Below are 19558 nucleotides of genomic sequence, written 5' to 3'. Positions count from 1 at the left end.
TTTGGATCGGTCAATACATTTTTGACCGATTCAAATTTGAATCATTACGAAAATTTGGAATTTGTTATAAAATGAATGAATGAACGAGACCAAACCAAACGAATTCCGAAACAAATCCCCAAAACTAAATTAGTATCCAAAACAAAATAAATGTTTCCGTTCAGCACATGTCTATCACACATGTCTATTACCAACGTCAACACAAAATATCATCCAAACTGATCTCTTCGCTTCTTCCAAGACCTCCTGCTCTCTTGCCCCCTTACCTCGTCCTCCCATGCTTAACCATTTCCCACCCGGCCAATGTACATATATGGCCAGGTGGGAGCCGCCTCCTTCTGACTGGACGTTCCTGAATGTCCACCAGAAGGAGGGGGATCGCGCGCGCGCGCGCGCAGCGGCGCGATCCCGATGCGCTCGTGTCACCCGGACACGGCACATCTCGGATCGGCAGGAGGGCTTTGTGATTGGCCCTCCTGATCACATGACGGCCGTGTCCAATCACGGCCGTCATGTGATGTAAACAAACAGCCGGTTGCTAGGCAATCGGCTCTCCTCTCCTCACACGGAAGTCATCGCTGAGGAGAGGAGAGCAGATCGCTGCAGCCGGCTGGTGATCAGTGAGTGTGAGCTGTTTTTACAGCTTTTTACTCACTGATCACTAGTCTAGTATAAACCTACAGTGTAAACACACATGTCACCACAATACACGTCACCACATATGTCCTTAAAACACACATGTCCCCAAATAAAAAAACACATGTCCCCCACATATGTCCCACTAAAATCACATGTTCCAATGATTATCTGCACACATATGTATGTGATCACCTGCACACTTATGTACATGATCATTTGCGTACATATGTCCGTGATCACACAAACCAATTATTATACACTTAAGGGAATTTTTTTTACCAAAAACATGTAGCAGAATACATTTTGGCTTAAATTTATGACAAAATTTGATTTTATTGGATTTCTTTTAAAATAGAAAACAGAAAATATTGTTTTTTTTCCAAATTTCCGCTTTTTTTGCGCTTTTTTCGCAAAAAATAAAAAACAGAGTCATGAATAAATACCACCAAAATAAAGCTCTATTTGTGCGAACAAAATGATAAAAATTTCATTTGGGTACAGTGTAGCATGACCGCGCAATAGTCACTGAAAGTGCGAGAGCGATGAAAGCTGAAAATTGGGCTGGGAAGGAAGGGGGCGAAAGTGCCCTGTATTGTAGTGGTTAAGTCCAGGTATTTTCCAGAGCCTCTCCAAGCTTCTGGAACTCTCTACCCCAATCTCTCAAACTATCTCTTACTCTGTCTGCCTTTGGGCGATTCCTAAAAACTCACACTTTCTCCATCAACTCGTTACCCCACAGTTATGTATAACATTTTTAGATTGTAAGCTCTCACAAGCAGTGCCCTCCTAACCCTCTTTTCTTGAATTGTATTGTAACTGCACTGTCTCCTTTTACAGTGTAAAGTGCTGCACAAGCTAATAATCTAAAACATAAGACAAAAAGTAATGTTTTGAGGTTAAAAATATTTTTCTATCCCCCACAGATGAACACTACAGCCGGATGGCCCCAGATGTTCCACCGATGGAATTGTCCTATTTGAAGGCAGACACTGTGCAATCTTCTAAAGGAGACACTTCTGTTATTCCGAGTCTACATCCAAGACTTCGAGGGCCCAGTGTCCCACCTTACCCTTCTGACCAAGAATGGCTTCCAGATCAAATCATTACACGCACGCGGGCAAGGGCAAACGACAAAATCTACCCTTGCTCCGAATGTGGCAAATGTTTCACCCACACTTCCAACCGAATCCGGCACATGAAGATCCACAAGGGGCTGAAGCCTTTTGCCTGCTCTGAGTGCGGGAAGTGTTTCGCCCGCAAGTCACATCTCTCTGAGCACCAGCGAATTCACACGGGCGAGAAACCCTTCTTCTGTCAGCTGTGCGGGAAGTTCTTCAAGCACAAGTCGCATCTGATCAAACACAACCGAACCCACACAGGGGAAAAACCTTTTATGTGCCGGGACTGCGGCAAATCTTTTGCACAGAAAGCAAACCTTCTCTATCATCAGAGCGTTCACACTGGCAGGAAGACCTGACACTTTTCCGGGGGAGCTTAAAGTATCAGTCCACTTAGAGCTTGTCTACCATGCCCATAGAGAACTTGCACTCTCCCTTGCTCTTTAAAAGGTAATGGTACCCATTCCTGCAAGGTGTTCATGTCCTCATTTACAGAAAAAAAACACCCTTCCTACATGTTGGCAAGCAGAGAAATCTACCTATTGCCAAGCATTTAGCAGCAAAAATATTTAACTGATTACCATAAAACTTTCATGCCATCAACAAATGTGCTTCTGGTCAGTAGAGACTTTTCATGCTGTGTTAAAGCCGTTGGTGAGGTCTCAAGATTGGCATTTTGAAAGCTCTCATCACCGATGTTCCCCACAAGCCTTGAAAAACCAACCAGCAATTCAGGCCGACAACATTAATTTTATTCTTTTCTGTAAACAACCTTTCCATGGACTCCAATGGTGAGGTCTCAACACCTTCATTTAGAAGATCACCACTGATGTTCCTCAAAGCTTTGAGAAGGCAACCAGCAATTCAGGCCGACAACATTAATTTTATTCTTTTCTATAAACAACCTTTCCATGGACTCCAATGGTGAGGTCTCAACACCTTCATTTAGAAGATCACCACTGATGTTCCTCAAAGCTTTGAGGAGGCAACCAGCAATTCAGGCCAACAACATTAATATTATTATTTTCTGTAAACAACCTTTCTGTGGACTCCAATGGTGAGGTCTCAACACCTTCATTTAGAAGATCACCACTGATGTTCCTCAAAGCTTTGAGGGGGCAACCAGCAATTCAGGCCAACAACATTAATGTTACAGGAAATAGAAAATTACCTTTCTCATGGACTCTGATGGTGAGGTCTCTGCAACTTCATTTAGAAGGTCTCACCACTGATGTTTCTCAGAGCTTTGAGAAGGCAACCAGCAGTTCACGCCAACGTCGTTCATCTCACGTTCAGGTGGACTTATCTTTTGCAGTTTTGCACATCATTTCAAAATGAGTCTATGATTGACTTATTTAGACTTGACATTTTGTACCTAGAAGGAACTGAGATGCAGTTACAGAGAGGACAATGACAAACTGGCGTAATGAACAGGACCTACAAAAGGATTTTGGTTAGTGGTAAAAAAGGCAAAATATAGACAGATTACCCTTAAGCTTTAATGTGACAATGGTAATGACTGAAACACTGCTTGTACATAAATCTCCTTTACAGATAGGATTTGTATTTATTCCTTCGTGGTACATAAAGATCAACAAAATAAATATCTTTATCTTAAAGTGGTTGTATAGTCAATTTTGGGACTTTTACCTACAGGAAAGCCTATAATAAGGCTTACCTGTAGGTAAAAAAAAAATATCTCCTAAACCTGTACGGTTTAGGAGATATTCCCCTCAAAAAGCGCACAGGCATGCGCACAGGGGATTCTCGGCTGAAAGTCCGGCAGACGCCGGACCCTGCTGGGAAGGAATCTCCCGCGTGCATGAGTGACGATATCGTGGCTCCGGCCACTCACAGCGCCGGAGCCGCGATACCCAGAAGAAACGCTCCCTTGGCGTGGATCGGGCCAGATGTCTGGGCCTCGTTCTAGGGTAAGTATTTCATAATGAGCTAGTATGCGGTGCATACTAGCTCATTATGCCTTTTCCTTTGCAGGTGAGAAAAAAAAAAAACTTCAGCGGTTTTACAACCGCTTTAACTCAAGGGAACACATTGGGCTCGGCCTTCAGTACTTAGTTTGGAGGCGTGGCTATCACTAAGGCCCCATTCACACCCCCAGCGTTTTGCAGCTTTAAGCTCAAAGCTTTAAAACGTTGAAGGAGAAAAATAAATAAATCAGTAATTCTCTATGGGGTTGGTTCACATCTCCACTACAAGTCACCTGAAGAGCTCAAAAAAGTTCTGAAGCTTTTTTGTAGCTCAAATTGGGCAGATTTGTGCGCTTTTGAAGCCTTTTTTTGTTCTATAGAAATGCATGGGAATGCTTGATTTTAGCGTTTTTAAGCATTTTTCTGCTCAAATACAAAAAATAAGTAAATAATCATAAATAATAAATACATTAAATTCATTAAAAAAATATCTAACCCTTAACTCTAATATTAACCCCTGATCCTAAACCTTATCCCTTATATTAAACCTTAAAGGCTAAGTTCACTTTTTTTTTTTTTATTTATTCCAGTTCACCTATGTTCCAATATAGCATTCATGTACTTACTTCTTTTGCAAAAATAAAACAGCTTTCTATTTATTCTACACCAGTTGACCAGTTGAGGGTAGATGATGCAGGGTGTGGGCTAATGAGGTCAGCTGGTCAACTCCTTCCTGTGTCGTGACCTACAGTCTGTCCAGGAAGTAAGGCAGAAGTAATCAAGCAGTGTTTTAAAACATCCATAAATACAGTGAGGTAAGCGTGTGTAGAATAAATGGAAAGCTGTTTTATTTTTGCAAAAGAAGTACATTAATGCTTTATCTGTTCATAGGGGAGCTAGGATTTTAAAAAAAAAAGTGAATTTAGCCTTTAACCCTAACACTAACATTACTTTAACTCTAATGCCCCATACACACGGTTGGACATGCCGACCACAAAATCCGTCAGATTTTTTCCGCCCGATTTTGGCCGAAACTTGTGTTGCATACACACGGTCGCACAAAGTTGTCAGAAAATCCAATCATTCTGAACGAGGTGATGTCAAACACGTACGACGGGACTATAAAGAGGGCAGTAGCGAATAGCTTTCGTCTCATAAAGTATTCTGAGCATGCATGGCACTTTGTCCGTCAGAACTGTCCACACAGAATCGGATATTTAAACAATCGGATTTTGTTGTCGGAAAATTGTAGATCCTGCGCTCAAACTTGTGTCGGAAAATCTGACGGAAAAAGTCCGATGGAGCCCACACACGGTCGGATTTTCCAACAACATGATCCGATCGCACATTTTCCGTCTGAAAAATCCAATCGCCTGTATGGGGCATAACACTAATATTAACCTAATATTAACACTAATATTAACCCAATTACCTAAACCTAATATTAACCACTAACCTAACAAAAAAATGTTAATAAATTAATTAATTAACCCCTAACCTTTAAACCCTAACTCTTAACCCCTTACAAAAAAGTAAAAAAATAAAATAAAAAATTACATTTAAAAAAAATAATAAATGAAAGCAAATGAAAAAGATGAAAAACATAGCAACCAACGATGAAACAGATGATATTTTTCCCCACTGGCTAATTAAAAAAATGGCAAAGCTCAAAAACGCTTTAAACATGCTGTACACAAACGTTCAAAAATGTGCATACAAATACTCGAAAAAACACCCAGAAAAACGCTCAAAAAAAGCGACGCTTAGGTGTGAATGCAGCCTAATACAGCCAATAGTGAAAGAAAGAGAATAACTGCTGCATTGCGAGATATATAGGAGGATGTCAAAGGAAAAACTCCACTTTCACTAAAAACAAATCATATATACATTCAGTTGATGGAAGCCAATTATTTTGAAGCACTGCCAACAAAACGCAGTTCGGTTTTATTTAAATTCAACATGGGTACATCAATAAAAACAAAGGCAACACGTTTTCGTGGTCTAGCACCCCTTCATCAGGGGCTACAGTAATTATACAGCACAAACACATATGTTACGAGGAATGTATGCCAAAAACCTTTCACTGAAAACAGCATATGACAAAAACAACCAAATATAAAACCAGGACCCCACAGGACTTCAAAGACATGCAGGTAGGTTAATTGGCTTCTGTCCAAAAATTGGCCCTAGTATATGAATGGTGACCTTGGATTGTGGGCTCCTTGAGGTTAGGGACCGATGTGAGTGTACAATGTACAGGGATAGGGACAATTGTAGACACTCACTCAGGTTGAACTGGATGGACTGGTGTCTTTATTCAACCTTACTAACTACGGTATGTAACTATGACCCATGGTAAGGTTCTATGAAGAAAACCCAAAATTCGGTGTGGTGGTCTACACCCATCTTTAAGACATCAAAAAGGCGTGCATTAATAAGACAAAATTCAATTTTAGAACAGGGAGTGTTATCTGATTATGGTGGAATTTTGACGAAGTAGACTTTAGCTATGATATGTGTAATTATACCTTGTTTCTGGTAACATTCTATGTCAACTTGGAAATAAAGCTTCAAGGAGGAGATCAATTGACCATGACCAGGACAGGTACTCTTCTTGGCTTCCAAATCACTGCAAGATCCTTGGTGTCAATGGAAAGAATAGTGCCCCCTTCGCTGGTGCCAGTGGAAGGATGCTTCTTCGTTGGTGTCAGCGGGACGAATAATGCCTCAGGTCAGTAAGGAAGTGCCCCAAGGGTTGCATCTGGCCCACTGACCACAGTTTGGAGACCACTGGTGTACACCATATCTGACGTCATAATTATCATCACCACTGCCTGGGTCAGGGCTGAGGGCTCTCGAGGAGTATTGAGCCACAATGCTGTGACTGTTTTCAGGAAGCTATACCTAGGCTAGCCCTGGCCTTTACAAAGAGGGGGCAGTGGGGACCAGAGAAGGTAAAGTATAAGCAGAATAAACAGCTTCAAACAAATGCCACCATAGTCAGATGTCTCGTGTGTTCCACCAATCCCTTCATAGTGCGGTTGTCACTAAAGCACAATTATGTGAGTTGTTTTTTTTTTTTTTTAAGGATCTGGTCACACAGCAAAAGGACTGATTGCAGTTTTGTAAGAGGAGATACTGTTATGAACTTAAAACGAAATCTCATCTTCATCTGCTGATATTTTATAAACACACATACAGTATATTATATACAAATAACATCATGAAGGGACTTAGAAAACATGAACTTTATTTAAAAAAAAAAAAAATTTAATTAAATATGTGAAAAGTGTGGGGTACATTTGTATGGCGCCCCCCGGAGTCAATAGTTTGTAGAACCTCCTTTCGCTGCAATTACAGCTGCAAGTCTTTTTGGGGATGTCTCTACCAGCTTTGCACATCTAGAGAGGGATATTTTTGCCCATCTTTTGCAAAATAGCCCAAGCTCTGTCAGATTGGATGGAGAGCGTCTGTGATCAGCAATTTTCAAGTCTTGCCACAGATTCTCAATTGGATTTAGGTCTGGACTGTGACTGGGCCATTCTAACACATGAATATGCTTTGATCTAAACCATTCCATTGTAGCTCTGGCTGTATGTTTCGGGTCGTTGTCCTGCTGGAAGGTGAACCTCCGCCCCAATCTCAAGTCTTTTGCAGACTAACAGGTTTTCTTCTAAGATTGTCCTGTATTTGGCTCCATCCATCTTCCCATCAACTCTGACCAGCTTCCCTGTCCCTGCTGAAGAAAAACATCCCCACAACATGATGCTGCCACCACCATGTTTCACGGTGGGGATGGTGTGTTCAGAGTGATGTGCAGTGTTAGTTTTCCACCACACATAGCGTTTTACTTTAGGCCAAAAAGTAAAATTTTGGTCTAATCTGACCAGAGCACCTTCTTCCACATGTTTTCTGTGTCCCCCACATGGCTTCTCACAAACTGCCATGTCTTTCTTTCAACAATGACTTTCTTCTTGTCACTCTTCCATAAAGTCCAGATTTGTGGAGTGACTAATAGTTGTCCTGTGGACAGATTCTCCCACCTGAGCTGTGGATCTCTGCAGCTCCTCCAGAGTTACCATGGACCTCTTGGCTGCTACTCTGATGAATGCTCTCCTTGCCCGGCCTGTCAGTTTAGGTGGACGGCCATGTCTTGGTAGGTTTGCAGTTGTGCCATACTCTTTCCATTTTCGGATGATGGATTGAACAGTGAGATGTTCAAAGTTTGAGATTTTTTTTTTTTTATAACCTGACCCTGCTTTATACTTCTCCACAACTTTATCCCTGACCCATCTGTTGTGTTCCTTGGCCTTCATGAGGCTGTTTGTTTACTAAGGTTTTCTAACAAACCTCTGAGGGCTTCACAGAACAGATATATTTATACTGAGATTAAATTAAACACATGTGGACTCTATTTACTAATTAGGTGACTTCTGAAGGCAATTGGTTCCACTAGATTTTAGTTAGGGGTATCGGAGTAAATGGGGACTGAATACAAATGTACGCCACACTTTTCCGATATTTATTTGTAAAAAATGTTGAAAACTATTTATCATTTTCCTTCCACTTCACAATTATGTGCCACTTTGTGTTGGTCTATCACACAAAACCCCAATAACATACATTTCAATTTTTTTGGTTGTAACATGACAAAATGTGGAAAATGTCAAGGGGTATGAATACTTTTTCAAGGCACTCTATTTATTTCTGGGTTAGAACTAGGCCTCCAAACACACCCCTGATCTGTTTGCAGCCTTAAAAACTTGCTCAGTGACTAAAAAGTGAGGCTGTCAGAGCTACATCTTTATAAAGTGTGCAGATGTTCTAAATTCTGTTTTCCACCCCCTCTCCTATGTCTGCAACCATTGCAAACCATAAACTTGTATGTTGCGTCTGCTCTGTACCTCTTTTCTGTAGCCAGTGTAGGACCATCTGCCTGCTCTGAGATTTCAGCTGGTGTGCAGAGAATGGGAATTTATTACAAAGCAGGGTTAGTCAGTGCCGGCTTCCCTGTTAAGGGTATAAAATCAGGAAATGGATTCTTAGCCGTGTTAATTTCTGTGTCATGTAAACTGATTGGATCTATTGGCTAAGCCCCGTAAGGACAGCTTCTCCTCATTATGGTAGTGCTGATGGTTTCTCAGTCTGAATTTCTGAGTGAAGGATTTCCCGCACTCCAGACACAAGTAGGGCCTCTCACCGGTGTGAACTCTTCTATGTCTGATGACGTCCGAGCTCTTCGCAAAGCATTTCCCGCAGTCAGGGCACAGGAAAGGCCGGTCTCCGGTGTGGACCTTCTGGTGGTTGAGAAGAATTGACTTCTGCGTGAAACTTTTCCCACATATATCGCAGGAATATGGCCTGTCCCCTGTGTGGGTCCGCATGTGGCGCACAACGTTGGCGTGCGTGGTAAACTGTTTGCCACAAAAAGAACAGAGGTGTGATTTATTGCCTCTAAGAGCTTTATGGTGCACGGTTTCCTGAGGTTTAGCAGGATCTGGTGGCCAATCCACACCATGAAGACCTAAGCTGCTATCTGGGATCAGGCCAAGTGATGTATCGGCAGAAGATTCTTGAAGGCTGGATGGAGTGGGTGACCTAGTCAGTACAGGATGGACAGGTAGAATGGCCTGATCTTCTCTTGGAGAAACCTCTGTGATGTCATCTTCTCTGTCCCAATATGGAGACAATGTGAAATTCCCGTTTAAGGTCCTCCTGACTTCACGACCGTCTGCGGGGAATAGAACAAAAATCTTTTCATTATTTTTTTAAGGTTTTTCAAAATGTATCTCCAGTAGTTTTAGAAGGAAAGAAAACGGCTTGGTTAGCTATTTGGTTTATGTAAAAAAAAAAAAAAAAGATTTGGCTTGGGTGGTGAGCAAGTTCATTGCTTGTATTGGTCAGATGTGGAGGCTCAAGGTTTGTTATGACCTAACAGGGAGGAAGGTGAGCAAAAGAAATAGAGTACCAGAAGAAGCTGAGTATGTAGATCAGTGGTCTCCAAACTGTGGCCCCTTGCTTGTCTTTATTTGGCCCCATCCACTGACTCCAACAACGGGGCACATGAGGCACCATTTTTTCCCACTGACACCAATGTTGGGACACTATTCCTCCCACTGACACCAATGATTGGGCACTATTCCTGCCACTAATACCAATAATGGAGCACTATTCCTCCCACTGACACCAATGTTGGGATATTTCCTCCCACTGACACCAATGATGGAGCACTATTCCTCCCACTGACACCAAGGATGGGACATTATTCCTCCCACTGACACCAATGTTGGGATATTTCCTCCCACTGACACCAGTGATGGGCCACTATTCCTCCCACTGACCCCAATGATGGGCACTATTCCTCCCACTGACACCAGTGATGGGACATTATTCCTCTCACTGACACCAATGTTGGGACACTATTCCTCCCACTGACACCAGTGATGGGGCACTATTCCTCCCACTGACACCAGTGATGGGACATTATTCCCCCCACTGACACCAATGTTGGGACACCATTTCTCCCACTGACACCATTGAAGGGGCACTATTACTCACCCTTATACCAATGATGGGATATTGTTTACTCCCACTGACACCAGGACATTTTCTTCCCCCACTGGCCACAGTCTGGCCCCCTTAAAGTCTGAAGGACAGTTAACTGGCACTTTGTTTAGAATGTTTGAAGACCCCTGATCTGGATCTTAGGAGTGTGTCACACCATGAGGAACATCTATCCATGAAGGCCAGTTCCACAACAGACTATCAAAGAGATGAAAGAACAAGATGCATGAAGGCCGTATTAATAGAATTGGTCCATGTCTCTATCCAAATATTAATTATACACTAGATCAGCCTTTTTAAACCAGGGTGCCCTGAGGTTTCTTCAGGGGTGCCTTGGCAAATTGCCTAAAAATGTATCAAAAATTGTATTTGCAAAAAATTGTATTTAAGCCAGCAGGTGGATCAAGCTCGCCTTTCAGTTACACAAAGCCATCCTAACAACCAATGACGACATCAGTTAATAAGATGGATGTCTGTTGCCTCCACGGCATCCTTGTTTGACCTTTCTCTGCCTCTCTCCCTCAGCTCTGATGCCACATTACCTGACCGATGGAGAAATTGAGGGAGAAAAGAAACATTGGAATACTAGTCAGTACCAGTGTGCAAAAGTGTATTTTCTTTGGAAGAATAAACCACCTCTAACATTGGGTGTCCTACGTGTGGATGTTGCTGCATTGTGGAAAGCTATTCGAAACGTTTTTTACATTTTAGAATGGGGTGCCTCGAGATTGTCCATCGTTTTAAAGGGTGCCTTGACTGAAAAAAAGATTGAGATACACTGCACTAGATAATTATTTCAAAGAACAAGGAGCAGCTGACCAAAAAGGGAAAATTGGGACTTACCCTGAGAGATTCAAAGAAAATAACCAAAAAATAGTTCTTTCTGTAGCTTTTATGGGAAATCACTGAATTCTACACCAATGGCCACCAAACCAACATGCGCGCGGGTGCCCGAGCAAAGGGTGAAAGTTGTCAGAATGATCAGAAAAGACACGTCTACCAAGCTGTTGGTACAGCAATGAAGAGAAGGGGTCACTTTGGCAAATGGCTCTATGACATTGAATCTAATGAGATCTGGTCTTCAACCCCTTCAAAACCAAAGGGCTTATACTTTAAGTGAACCTGTAGGTTATTTATGATGATCTCAACTACCAGAATTTCCAAAGCTTATGTACCTAAATGCAGAAGTCACTTTGTGTGGCCCCCCCGGAGGGCCTTGACCTGCGCATGAGTCCCGTCCCACCCAGAGCTAAGCTCCACCATTCAACAGTCCAAAGTGAGATCCTTTACGGGGCACCGTTCTTTTGACCTTATGATGGTCATTTTACCAAAGAGACTAAAAGGAGCATGACCTCCCCCAACGGACCACAAGTCTACTGGGAGAAAAAACTGAAGATGGGGTGGTGAATATTTTGAGGTATGGTGGCAAACCTTGGAGGAAAAGGATGAAGATCCAGCTATTCTAGGCAAAAACTATACCACAAAGCCCAACAAACCTAATAATAATAATTACGTTTTTTAATTATTCACATGGCAAAGGAAAAATGTATGACTCACCCACGTCGATCTCTATAGGATGTTCCTCCTCCTTACATTGCTGATAAGCGGCCATGTAGACGTCGTCCTCTACGTCATTTTCAAACTAGGTGACAAAAATCAAACCGTATGAAGGTCTTGTCTTTATTATATTTAAACACATTTTTACAGTTCATACAGCCTTGAATCAATGAGGAGATCTTCTTCTCTTCCTACCTGATGATGGTGGGGGATGGTGTGATCTTCCTGTGTGGAATCCCGGGAATACAGAGGACGGGGACATCTCTCTGGTGGGTTCCCATTACTGGATCCATCTGTAAAAAGGAAGAAGGGGGAGAAGAATAGATTGTTGAAGTGACTGAACAAGGACAATCTGGGACCCTTTTCTGTATTTAGTGTTTATTACTCACCTGTGTGGATCTCTGGAGGGATTTCCTCCTCCTTACACGACTCATCGGCACTCACATACAGCACTTCATCATCGCCCTCATAGACTTCAGCTTTAATAGTAATCACACCTTCATCCTAAAAAGAATACACAAAGCACAAAAATCACCATGTGGCTTCTTCTACAGATCATACGGTGTAGAGTCACTTTTAGATGGACCTCTACCTGATGATGGTGAGGGATGGTGTGATCTTCCTGTGTGGAATCCCGGGAATACAGAGGACGGGGACATCTCTCTGGTGGGTTCCCATTACTGGATCCATCTGTAGGAAACACACACACTGACTGAATACATTGTTTCTATGTGTTTATCAGATGATGGGGGATCTAGGTGGACCCTCCGTACTGCTCTCTCCTTTACAATAAAGTCTCTTCTTACCCGGTGATGTGAGGGGCGGCTGATTCTCCATCATGACGTCCTTGTAGAGATCCTTGTGTCCTTCTAAATACTCCCACTCCTCCATGGAGAAATAGACAGTGACATCCTGACACCTTATAGGAACCTGACACACACAATGATACAGTCACCATCCAGACACATCCCTTGTCTGTTACTGGATAATGTCCCAGAATTCCCACCACCGCTCACCTCTCCTGTCAGCAGATCAATGATCTTCTGGGTGACTTCTAGAACCTTCTGCTTGTTGTTGTTCTCAGATATTAGGGAGAAAGGTGGAGGTACCATCATGGAGCTCTGGGTTGTGCCAAACTTTCCATGGCCAGAGAGATGATTGTGTGATAATACATACAGTCCAGATGTCTTCACTAGTATGTAATCCTATATATTGGGGGCAAAGATTAGGAAACCTCTTTACAAATAATGGCTTTCCTAGAATCCCTACTGTCTCCATTCAGGTCCTTGTTAACGCAGCAGTGAGACTGCTGTATTATGACCCATATAAGTGATGTCATGTGACCTCCCAGAATCCTCCTCACCTCTCCGGTCAGCAGATAGATGATCTCCAAGGTGAGTTTTAACATCCGCTCAGCCACCTCACCGCAGTCTACATCCATGGTCAGTGAAGCGGTCATTTGATCTATAGAGGGTTGTCTCGATAACAGAATAGGAATGACTGCAGTGCTGTGCCCAGGTCTTCAGTGAAGTCTTCTGAGACACACTGTACATTGGCGATGGGGGCTGAACTAGAGCTAGAGCTGGAAGGTGCCTGGATGCCGGACAGAAGCAGAGAGAAGATTCCACACATAGCTCAGTTTATAAGATAATCAACAGGCTTTTTTCCAACAGTGCATGCTCCTCTCCCTTCCAAACCAAGCCATCCATGAGCACCAGCAAAACCTTCTATGGACTGATGGCCATCCATCAACATGTCACAACCAACGATGTATGGCTCAGAAAAAGTTCCTGAGGCAGGGGCATGGCGAGCTAGACACTGCGCCTAGACCTGGCTGCAGAGCCTGGATAGGAGAGGCGGTGGGGTTGACATAGGAACTGTCACCCCCACTGCCCTTCCAATCCAGGTGCACAGGGGAAACACAATTGAGACCCCTGAGACCCCTATAAATAAGCCTGTCTACAAGTCTTCTCCCTGGACTGACCATCCGTCCACCTGCCACAATCAATGACCAACCACAGCTCCCTCCCCTGGACTTATGACCATCTGAGCCTCACCCTCCCGACTGGTGAACACCTCCAAACCTCCCCCAACACTAATGAGCATCTACAAGTCTTCTCCCTAGACCAGTGATTCTCAACTAGGGTTCCTCCTAAGGTTGCTGGGGGTTCCTTCAGCATTGGGCAATTTCTGCCTCTCAGATAAGTTCCCACCGACACCATAAGATCTTTTTAACTATCTGTAAGGAGGTAATTCTTCCCAATGACCACAACTGTAAGGACCATTCTTCCCACTGACCATCACACTAATGTATTGTAGATTTCTCATTTTTAGCAGGGGTTCCTCGAGACCGGAGAACTATTTCAAGGGTTCCTCTGAAAAGGTTGAGAAAGGCTGCCCTAGACTGACATCCCATCCACCTGCCACAATCAATGACCAACCCCAGCTCCCTCCTCTGGACTTCTAACGATCTGAGCCTCCCCCTTTCTGACTGATGAGCACCTCCAAACCTCACCCAAAACTGATGAGCATCTACAAGTCTTCTCCCTGGGTTGACCATCCATCCACCCGGCACAATCAATGACCAACCACAGCTCCCTCCCCTGAACTTATGACCATCTGAGCCTCCCCATTTCCGACTGATGAGCACCTCCAAACCTCACCCAACACTGATGAGCATCCACAAGTCTTCTCTGTGAGTTGGCCATCCATCCACCCGGCACAATCAATGCCAACCACACCTCCCTTCTAGGGTTGCCACCTCATCCCTTTAAAACCAAACACATATTAATCACACAGGTTCTGTGGCTGATTAAGGTGATAATTAAACTCACTTGGTGCCTTATCTGCATTCAATTAGCTTAAGAACCCGTGTAATTCATATGTGTTCAGTTTAAAGGGATGAGGAGGCAACTCTACTCCCCTAGGTGGATGACCACACAAGACTCCCCCACTCCATTGATGAGCACCGATATTTACTACCACTCAAACCCTACTCTACTGATGGCTGTCCACAAGGACAACCCTACTCCCCTAGGTGGATGACCACACAAGACTCCCCCACTCCATTGATGAGCACTGATATTTACTACCACTCAAACCCTACTCTACTGATGGCTGTCCACAAGGACAACCCTACTCCCCTAGGTGGATGACCACACAAGACTGCCCCACTCCATTGGGGCGCACCGATATTTACTACCACTCAAACCCTACTCTACTGATGGGTGTCCACAAGCCCCCACTTAAGTTGATAACTGCTGACCAATAAACACCAAGCGCTCCCTTCCCAGACTGATAACCAAACAATGAACACTCACACCTTCTGACTCCCTCGCCTCACCAAGGAGCAACTGGGACCCATTTCTACCCAAATCAGCTCCTACAGATGAGTGCCCTTTTATTCTCCCTCCCCCAAACTGGTGACCACCCACAACTCCCTCCAATGGACTGGAGACCGCACCGTATACCTCCGACCCCAACAGGTACTGGTGACCCGATTTCCAGTATCCACCTCCTTATGAGCAATCTCAAGCCTCCAACCCAGACTGATGACTTACTGACCTGCTGAGTCCTTTTTCCACCAAAACTAATGACCGTCTTCCTTCTCTGGACTGAGGGCCAGCCTCATTGATCCCCACCAACCCCAACTCCTCACCCATTCCCCAACTACTGGTCTCCTCATTGCCAATGTGGGTCTATGAACTCCTCATCTTCCCGACTATGACCTTTCCATCTTCCTCCGCAATGATGACCCCAGGGCACCCCAAATAAGGATCGCCCATCACCCCCAATCCCCTGTACTGTTGAACGCTCACATCCGTGTTATTTTCTTTTGTTAGGGCTTATACACACGGGTGTATGAATAAATGCCCCAAATGTGCCGCCAGAAAACAAATGCCCCCATCGCTGGTTCTACGCATGTATTGCGTCTAGACGTGTATGAGCGTAAACTCACTCTATCGGCTAGATTATTCATTTATTCCAGCCACTAGAGTCAGGGCCTTCTTTAACACAGTGCAAAAGGGGCAGCTGCCTCGGGCCCACTCGCTGTGGGGCCCAAAACAGCTGCCCCTTAAGCTTTCACTGCCTGCAAATAGTTGATAAGTGAATTTGGGAAGGCCCAAGAAAATGTTTGCTAATCAATATTAAACACAGCCCTGACTACAGTACAGTTACGCACATATGTGCGTGTTTATGGCGAATACGCGTGTAAAAAAAACTCCTTTTTATAAGTACGTAGAATATTTATTCCTCCTCTGCATCTCTCCTGCCATCCCAGTGGCCAGACACACATGGTCACCAATAGAAATATAACATAAAAAGGTACACAATGAAAGCTTCAAGGGATTATCAATACCTGCTGCCAGTAACAACTGTGGCTTCTGCTTCCCGGAACTTCCGGTCTGTGCGTTCCACCAGCAAGTTGCCTGTTCTTCCGGGTTATGCGTTTCAAGGCCGTTCTGTAGCCGCACAGGCTCCCTCGTGTGGTCGCTGTTAGAACTGCAAGCTAGAGAATTTCAGCACCTCGTTCGCCGCAGCTTAGCAATGCCACCCCGTGGGCGTTTATGAGTACTGCATCGTTCATACTATAGCACCTCGTTTGTGACAACTGCAAATGAAGCTAATCACAACTTTGCACCCTCATCCGTTACTTTAGCGTCGGTTTGCCACCTTGTGGCCACGTTTGGGAACTGCAACAAGCTTGTCTGTCTTTAAAATGTAGACTGCAGTGCAGCACTGCCACCGTGTGGCCATTTATTAAAATTGCAGCTGCAGCCACTTTATACTAACAGTTCGCACTGCCACCGTGTGGCCATTTATTAAAATTCCAGCTGCGCAAAATACGCAGGGAACGTAGAGCAGAGCTAAAAAAGGCAGAGGAGGAGGCGGTCCGCGCGGAGGCTCTTTTTGTCCGCACTCGGGATCCCCACCATTATCGGCAACTGCAAATCCTGACCAGGGAGGCTGTTGATCTCCGTACCTCTCTCACCCAGAAGAGAATGCTGGCTCAGTCCCAGCGGATCTTTGAGCAGGGGGAGAGGTCGGGTAGGATGCTGGCCTGGCTCTCCAGAGAACAGGCAGGGGGGCTGAGCATTTCACATATTAGGGACAACTCCGGTCAGTTGCTTCACACCCCAGACGGGATTAACAACTGTTTTGCAGAGTTTTATACATCTCTCTACACCTCTAGGTCGGATTACAGTAAGGAAGAACTAACGACTTACTTGGCCGACATAGATATACCAATCCTCACGGAAACGTACCGAAATAGGTTGGACGCCCCTATCACGGTCCTGGAGATTCTCCAGGCGCTTAAATCTATGCAGGCGGGTAAGACGCCGGGACCGGACGGAATCCCGGCGGAATTCTATAAGCACTACGCTACGGAGCTTTCTGAAAGACTCCACCATCTTTTCTCTGCGTCGTCGCATATTGATAAACTTCCCGACACCATGAGCGAGGCGATCATAGTGGTGATCCCCAAGCCGGGGAAAGACCCCACCTTGTGTTCGTCATACCGCCCTATATCACTGTTAAATGCGGACGCGAAAATACTGGCCAAAATCCTGGCCAACAGACTAAATTTAGTCATCACGGCCCTTGTCCATAGCGACCAAACAGGTTTTATGCCGGGCAGAGGCACAGACATTAATATCAGACGCCTACTCACGCACATAGATAGAGCGGCCGGGAGGGGGACTGGTGTGGTGGCCTCACTCGACGCGGAGAAGGCTTTCGACTCTGTCGAGTGGGGTTACCTATGGGAGGTGCTCTCGCGATTCGGATTTGGCCCGGGATTTACGAATTGGATCCGTATGCTGTACCGCAGCCCCTCTGCTAGAATCCGTACCAATGGCTGTCTCTCCGGGCAGTTTCAGCTGGCACGGGGTACGAGACAGGGGTGCCCCCTCTCACCAGCCTTATTCGCCCTCGCGATGGAGCCCTTGGCTATCTTGCTGAGAGCGGATGCTGGGATAAAGGGAATACAGGTAGGGCCCATCGAGGAAAAGCTGTCCTTGTATGCAGATGACGCTCTGCTTTATTTAGCGGACGCGTCGTCTTCTTTGGGCACTGCACTGGAACTGATTAATCGATTCGGTCGGTACTCCGGTATCCGCATCAATTGGGACAAATCGGTTCTTTTCCCACTCCACTCCTCGACCCCTCGCGTGCCTCATCCGCAGCTTAAATGGGTGGACAGTTTCATGTACCTGGGGATTAGGGTCAGTGGTAGAGTTCAGAACTATCTGGAGGACAATATACAGCCACTCATGACGCAACTAGGGGCTAGGTGTGCGGCATGGCGATCTCTCCCTTTATCCCCAGTGGGCAGAGTCAATTTGTTAAAAATGATCTATCTCCCCAAGTACCTGTATTTCTTTCGTAATACCCCCATCCACATCCCCAGGACTTTTTTCAAGAGACTGGAGAGTCTGTTGATATCCTTTGTCTGGGCTGGAAGACCCCCCAGGGTAGCTAAGCAGATACTATATCTCCCACTATCGGGGGGGGGGCTGGCGCTCCCAAATTTTCAGATCTACTACTGGGCGGCCGTTTTGGTCACAATTCGGTGGTGGTTCTCCCAGCCCACACAAAACCCGGCAGTCACCCTGGAGGCAGCCATCCTTGGCTCCTATGCAGCTCTGAGCAACCTACCATTTCGGGGGCTTAGAGCGAGCTCCTCCATGACGGGCTAGATGCGTACCACGGTGAGGGTCTGGCGGGAGGCAAGGAGGAGCTATGGTAAGCCCAATCACATCTCCCCACATATGCCCCTATGGGGCAACCCCATGCTCCCTCACCTGAATAGTATCCCAGACCCTTCTCTGTGGGCGAAAAGAGGAATCGTTACTTTAAAGCACATAGTTCATCAGGGTAGGCTAATGACTTTCCAAGAACTGAGACGTACATATGGGCTTCCAATTTCTTTCCAGTTCAGATATTGGCAACTGAAGCACGCCTTTGGGGCTCAGTTTCCTGCCCCTCTGACTCTGGAATCGGACTCCATTGAACGCCTACTGACTTCCAGGGTGATGGGGAGAACTCTGTCGACCTTATATCTTTACCTAACGGTGGAACATGATACTAGTTTGACCAAGACCCGGGAGAAGTGGAGTTTGGACATTCCGTCCCTAGGGGAGGAGGAATGGGAGGAGTGCCTGACTTCTTACATTCCGACAATGATAGCCGCGAAAGACAGGTTTATACAATTTAAATTCCTGCATAGGGCATACTTCACCCCGCAGAGGCTGGCACGGATTTACCCCCAAAGAGACCCTAATTGTCAAAGGTGTAAACAGGAGGAGGGCACTTTCTGGCACATGGTCTGGTCATGTCCCAAAATCCAGCCCTACTGGGAGGAAGTGGTTTCTACGCTAAATGCTGTGACCGGGTCGAACCTTCAGGTCGACCCTCAAACCCTACTATTGAGCCATTTGGCAGACGTTGAGGGGGACAGGTACAGTAAACTGTGCCTTACCTTCGCATTGTATTATGCCAGACGCGAGATTCTATTGAAATGGAAACTCGAGGACCCCCCTACCCCTGCCTTGTGGAGGAAATCAGTGAACCTGGTGCTCCCCCTGTATAAGCTGACCTATGAAAGTAGACAATGCCCGGGGAAATTTGATAAAATTTGGTCATCCTGGATAGATGCGTCCGCTGATCTTGGTTCCCCCTCCCCCTAACTTTGAGTTGAGCTGAGACGGTGGTGATTCCCCCCCCCCCCCCCCCGGCTGACCGCCCTGT

The 19558-nt window shown here is 45.2% G+C and overlaps 2 protein-coding genes across 5 annotated transcripts in view; one reads left to right on the top strand and one right to left on the bottom strand.

The window, feature by feature from the left end:
* The window catches only part of LOC143956355 (uncharacterized), a 141859-nt gene that overhangs the window by 18645 nt on the left and 103656 nt on the right, over positions 1-19558 (top strand). For 2 of the 3 annotated variants that reach the window (XM_077466573.1, XM_077466571.1), the window contains one exon: positions 1563-3376. The exons of the other annotated variant lie outside the window; for it this stretch is intronic. In XM_077466573.1, coding sequence (XP_077322699.1) covers positions 1563-2116 — 554 coding nt within the window. In that variant the 3' untranslated portion in view covers positions 2117-3376. Of the gene's footprint in view, positions 1-1562; positions 3377-19558 lie in introns of those variants that run through there. 3 annotated transcript variants of the gene reach the window in all.
* Positions 5593-16635, bottom strand: LOC143956303 (zinc finger protein 184-like). Of its 2 annotated transcripts, XM_077466519.1 has the most exons (8): positions 13170-16635; positions 12823-13011; positions 12613-12736; positions 12399-12496; positions 12196-12310; positions 12002-12099; positions 11807-11891; positions 5593-9416 (listed from the first exon to the last, which is right to left on the bottom strand). In XM_077466519.1, the coding sequence occupies exons 1-8, from the start codon at positions 13263-13265 to the stop codon at positions 8749-8751; spliced, it is 1473 nt and encodes a 490-aa protein (XP_077322645.1). In that variant the 5' UTR covers positions 13266-16635; the 3' UTR covers positions 5593-8748. The 2 variants fall into 2 exon arrangements, with proteins under 2 accessions (XP_077322645.1, XP_077322646.1); XM_077466520.1 differs by lacking the exons at positions 12196-12310; positions 12399-12496.

Source organism: Lithobates pipiens, unplaced genomic scaffold (assembly GCF_037356315.1).
Source record: "Lithobates pipiens isolate NorthernLeopardFrog02 unplaced genomic scaffold, aLitPip1_a1.2 Scaffold_35, whole genome shotgun sequence".
NCBI lineage: Eukaryota > Metazoa > Chordata > Amphibia > Anura > Ranidae > Lithobates > Lithobates pipiens.
This window is presented reverse-complemented; position numbering and strand designations above follow the sequence as displayed.

Bases quoted from the DNA above. Each gene is read 5' to 3' on its own strand.
- LOC143956303 (XM_077466519.1), bottom strand. From the start codon at position 13,265: ATGACCGCTTCACTGACCATGGATGTAGACTGCGGTGAGGTGGCTGAG. The intron at 12,497-12,612 runs GTAAGAAGAGAC...TGTTTCCTACAG, and splicing joins GCCGCCCCTCACATCACCGG to ATGGATCCAGTAATGGGAAC. The intron at 9,417-11,806 runs GTGAGTCATACA...TATTCCCCGCAG, and splicing joins TCCTATAGAGATCGACGTGG to ACGGTCGTGAAGTCAGGAGG.